The 4960-nt window shown below is 47.0% G+C and overlaps 1 protein-coding gene across 9 annotated transcripts in view; it reads left to right on the top strand.

The window, feature by feature from the left end:
• LOC138117050 (hydrocephalus-inducing protein homolog) overlaps positions 1–3514 on the top strand; it is a 37572-nt gene extending 34058 nt beyond the window's left edge. For 7 of the 9 annotated variants that reach the window (XM_069026998.1, XM_069027000.1, XM_069027008.1 and 4 more), the window contains 3 exons: positions 85–206; positions 293–444; positions 1288–3514. In XM_069026998.1, the coding sequence (XP_068883099.1) occupies positions 85–206; positions 293–444; positions 1288–1366 (353 nt within the window). In that variant the 3' untranslated portion in view covers positions 1367–3514. The remainder of the gene's footprint in view (positions 1–84; positions 207–292; positions 445–1287) is intronic. The other 2 variants (XM_069026999.1, XM_069027004.1) reach the window with 2 other exon arrangements.
• Positions 3515–4960: the final 1446 nt, after the last annotated feature.

Below are 4960 nucleotides of genomic sequence, written 5' to 3' on the forward strand. Positions count from 1 at the left end.
AGGACACCTGTATGACCTTAACGTGCTTGTGACACATTTCCTCTTGCTTGTGTATCTCAGCTGCTTTATTTTCATCCGTTCAAGGTTTCAGCGTGGACCTGGACCAGGTGCAGGGCCTGACATACTGCCACTCCCACAAATTTGAAGTGCATTTTAATAGTGCCAACCTGCCACTGGGAGAAGTGGATGTGCTCCTGCCCATCAAGGTACCACAGCTTTTTGGGCAGGCAGCAGGCTGGCACAGCAGCAGATGTCACCTGGACTCTCAGCTGAATCCTCTGTCCTTCTCTAGGTAGCAGGAGGCTGCACAGTTCACATCCATTTCTATGCCACTGTGATTGACACCTTCTCCACCAAATGCAAATTACCCAGAAAGAAACAGAAGAGCAATGGTAGCAAGATCTTGAGGAGCTCCCAAAGGTCTTTTGACTTTTCTTTGTTAAGGTGATGATACAGTTGGGGTCTCTCGATTTCAGCAGAAGCCAAGGACTCTTAGTGCACCCAAAAATCATATCCTGTGGCTCCTACTCAAAGATGCTTTGGTTGGAGAGCTTTGGTTGCTGCCCCAGGGATGAGGAATGCTCACTTCAGCAATAACACCCTTGCATCAATCAGTTGCACGATTTTTCCAGTCGAGAAAGGGAGGTGTTTACAGTGGCCTGGCAGAGAGCTGTATTGCTAAGCAGAGAAAAGGGGTTTTGCTCACAGGCTAGTGTCCAACATCTCTCCAGGGCCTCTTCAGCTGAGGGGGTTCCCCAGCATCATTCTGGGTCTGGGAGGGTTGTTCCTACTTGGGAAACTGGAGGAGCAGTAGCTGTGCTCCCTCTCAAAGCTGCCTTTACTTGTGGCCCCCCCACCCTCCGTACTTTGAGCTCTCAGACAGATACTGCCATAATCAGGTGATAAGATTTCTGGGCCACTTTCTGAACTTGGAGAGCTTGTGGTGTGTTCTCTCTTGTGACTGAGAGAGAGAGATTTGTATTTAAGTGTTTATACCTATAAAGTAAATAGAGTATTCAGAGTCAGTAAAGGGTCAAGCACCTGCCAACTCTTCTTCACTTGCTGTGTAAATAGCAGGAAGGGCAACTGAACTGGTGACCTTCCTGATTTCCAAATGGCCTTATTTAGGGTAGCCCTCATTTACTTTCCTTGTTGGTGTATGATTCCATGAAGCATTTTCCTCCTGTTCTGGAATACAGAGGTTAAGCAGGAAAAATTGTTATTTTTTAAAAAAACTTTGCCTATTTCCATACCTGTGTGATTGAAATGACATGGTTTCTTCTCCAGTGGTACTGCTGACCTTGCAAGTTCATCTGAGGATAAAGAACCTGAATCTTCCATACATTCCTCAGAAGACAAACCTTGAAAAGTTCAGTCCTGAAGTTCTTTCTGAAACTGGTAATGTCTTTATGAAGAAGTTTTCTTACACTAAGCCAGTGAATGCTTTTACATGTGATCACATGGAATTTCACTTACTCTGAAGGACTCAATGAATGAAGAAGCTTAACTGAGTGATAAGAGCCTGGAGGACTGGCATCAGCACCCCTCATTTACCAATAAAGCAGAGAAATAATGTCACATGCAAAGAAATCCGTGAACGCTGAGCTCTGTACCCAAGCACGGTGCAAATTTCATGAGATCCTGTGAAGTTTTTCTCTCCTCCCAGAAGAAGCTCTTCAGGATGGAGAACTGAATTCTGTCCACCTCTGTGAAGCACCTGGAGCTTTTATAGCCAGCCTTAACCACTACTTGAAGTCTCACCATGTCCCGTGCCATTGGAATTGGGTAGCTAATACTCTAAACCCGTATCATGAAGCCAATGACACCCTTATGATGATCATGGATGACCGTCTGATAGCAAATACATTACCATGCTGGTACTTTGGCCCAGATAACACTGGGGATTGTGGCAGACTCGTAGAGAGCAGATTCTTGGTCAGGTGTGAGATGGATGACAATGATTATGTGGATAATTATGACTAAACTTGTTGCTAATACAGTATCTAATTATTGTCAATGCAGTATAAAATATAAGCAGGTCTAAAGGGTTTTAATATAAGCAGGTTTGGCTAGAAATGTAGAGGTTTAGAGTCTTTGGCATTGCAGAACTCCCAGTGACAAAGCAACAAAGCACCTCTGGAGCTGTGTCAGGATTTTATCTCCAGATGTGACTGGATCTTAGTTGGATCTGCACTCAGAGGCACCAGGAAGCCTGGTGGGGCATGCAAGGAGCTGAAGTGGCACAGGGGGAGGGTGGCACGTGCCTTTCAGCATTTGCTCCCTGCCAGGCGTAATGGAACCCTGCAAGGGATGGGAGAAGAGGGAAGGAATGAACCAAAGAAGCTTTGATGGGGGATGGCTCAGGGGACAGACAGGCTGAGAAGACAGGTTCTCATCTAGAAGAAAACATCAGACCACATCACCTTCGAACTTCCTTGTGCCCAAAAGCTCGAGCCTCTGAGCCCAGGGTGCAGCGTGTCCTCCTGAGGATTCACAAGGCTGCAGCCCCAGCACAGCCTGATGTGAGCACAGCTCTGCTGCTAACAGGACTTGCCCTCTGCCAGCAAGAGCCACGTTGAGCAAATAAAAGTTCTTTTGCCAGATGCTTTGTAAAAAAATCTCATTTGAATATATTTATTTGCCTTGTTTTTATAAGATTACACAACATTTTACTTGGCATAGTTGGCAGGATGCCAAAAGAGAGAGGGTTTTGGGGAGTCAGAGCTGTGCCCCTTCTCCTTTAGGGATGGAATGGGTGAAGGAGAAGGGATTGGACCTGGAGGAGGTGACAGAGAAACGCAGCAGTGCCGCTGCGGCAGGAGATGGTAAAGAGAGCGCGTGTGCCACCTTGGGAGCGTGCCTGGTACAGGCACAGGCACATTGCGATGATTCCAGAAGACTGGAAGTAGAGAAACAGCTAGAAACAGGTGTCATAAAACAATTAACAGGGAAGGAGAGCAAATATGTTTATTGGAATGAAGGATTGAAATAAAGCTGTCACCAAAAAAAAAATATATATATATTATCCGCTTCTGGATGGTGACAGCAGCTGTGGATCCAGAGGGCAGGTATGGGGATATTTGGGGAGCTTCTGATGAAGTTCTGAAGGATTAGGGGAGTTAGAGGAAAGAAGCGTGTGGCCCCTTATTTAAAAAGGTCTGTAGGTCCATGTGGCCGGTATTGCCTCTACCACTGTACGCCCAACCCCATGGATGGGGCTGGAACTTGGTGCACTACAACCTAAACTTTTGTGTAGCCCAGGGGAAACAGAAACTGAGTGTTTGTGGAGAGTCTCTGTACTAAGGGGAGATCAGACCGTGGGAAGTGACAAAGAATTGTGTGGGTTTGGGGGTCCTGGAATGGGTTTGAGTGATGGGCCAGCAGGTGTGGTTTAGGTGAATTAAGAACCAGCAAAGGTGTCAGGGCAGTGGTCATAGTAGCAAGGCTGACAGAGTTCAGAAGTGTTTGGACAGTGCCCTCAGGCACATGGTGTGATTGTTGGGGCTGTCCTGTGCAGGGCCAGGAGCTGGACTCAATGATCCTTGTGGGTCCATTCCAATGGAGGATAAACTCTGATAAAGGCAGACATTTTTCCTCATGCACACTTTCTCCCATTTCCTGCTAAATTAAGGAAGTGAGCAACCATACCTCAGGGAATTAAGAGGTTAATTCTGTAGGAAGGCACCTTATTATGATAACAAAAAACCCTGTGCTGCTGCTCAGTGCAAACATTTTTCTTCTCTTTCAACCCCGCACCTTTCTGTATTCTAATCCAGCCTGTACCCTTGCAATATTTTTCTTCTACCAGTTTTGACTATTTTTGGTTGTCACATTTCTGTGTATTTTCAAATGTCAGCCCTAGAAGGGGACTTGAAGAATGTTTATTTTAAATGGCTTTTATGATTCTAAGGGAAAATCTTAAGGTCATAACAATTTCTCTAGAGATTAATAGTGACTCCCTTTTTGGGTTCTGTACCTATTTTTAGAAATTTGGGGGAGGGTTGGGGTTTTTTTGGTTGTTTTGTTGGGGTTTTTTTTTAGGTTTTTAGAAGTTTTTAAGTAATAATATGGTAGCCTTTGGCCCAGAGGGTTAATAATTTTATTTAAGATGATGTATTCTTGCCCAGCATCCCTGAGCTGCAGAGCTCAAGCACTAAACAAGTCATGTGTTCCCTAAGTAGCCCATATCCAGTATTGTAGTACAAGATCACCTACCAGTTCAGCTTTCCAGTTACACAAGAAATCTAGGAATGTAACTCTGTCCACAGCCCATTTAGCCATGTAATCCAAAATCCTGCCACCTCCTGTACCCTTATGAGTCCTCTCTGCTGCTGCTCCAGGGAATATGGGAGGGCTCCAGTGAGAGCCAAACCACGCTTTTAGACCATTTACCTATTCACAAGTATTTATTTGAAGGTGTTTTTCTACCACCCTCCGCCTTCTTTGCTAACTTTTCACTGCAATCAAGCCAAGCGATTTTTTAAAAAATTGTCAGTGTAAATCCTTTATGGGGGGAACTAAAATTAACTTCAAGACCTGCAGTTTTGGCTGTGGCTGACCACCTCCGTCCCCACTCAGGGCCACGGGTCCTGCTCTGTCCCAGAGGGTACAACCCTGTCCCCGAGGGGTGCAGTCCCATCCCAAAGGGGTACAACTCTCCCCCAAAGGAATACAATCCTCTCCCAAAGGGATACAATCCTCTCCCAAAGGGGTACAGCCCTGTCCCCGTTACTCCCCAAGCGCAGGGCCCCTCCCCGCTCCGCTCCCCCACGATCCCACAATGCTCCGGGGCGCCGCCGCGGGGCCAGCGGCGCGCGGGCCCCTTCCCTCATTCAAATGAGCCACCGCGGGGTGCGGCGCGGGACTTGTCGGGAGTTGTAGTTCTACTCGCCCTTCCCAGTGCGCGGTTGGCGGCCGGCGGGACTCGCTGTCCCGGCATGCCGCGGGGCCGGGCGGAGCG

This window comes from Aphelocoma coerulescens, chromosome 11, assembly GCF_041296385.1.
Source record: "Aphelocoma coerulescens isolate FSJ_1873_10779 chromosome 11, UR_Acoe_1.0, whole genome shotgun sequence".
Classification (NCBI taxonomy): domain Eukaryota; kingdom Metazoa; phylum Chordata; class Aves; order Passeriformes; family Corvidae; genus Aphelocoma; species Aphelocoma coerulescens.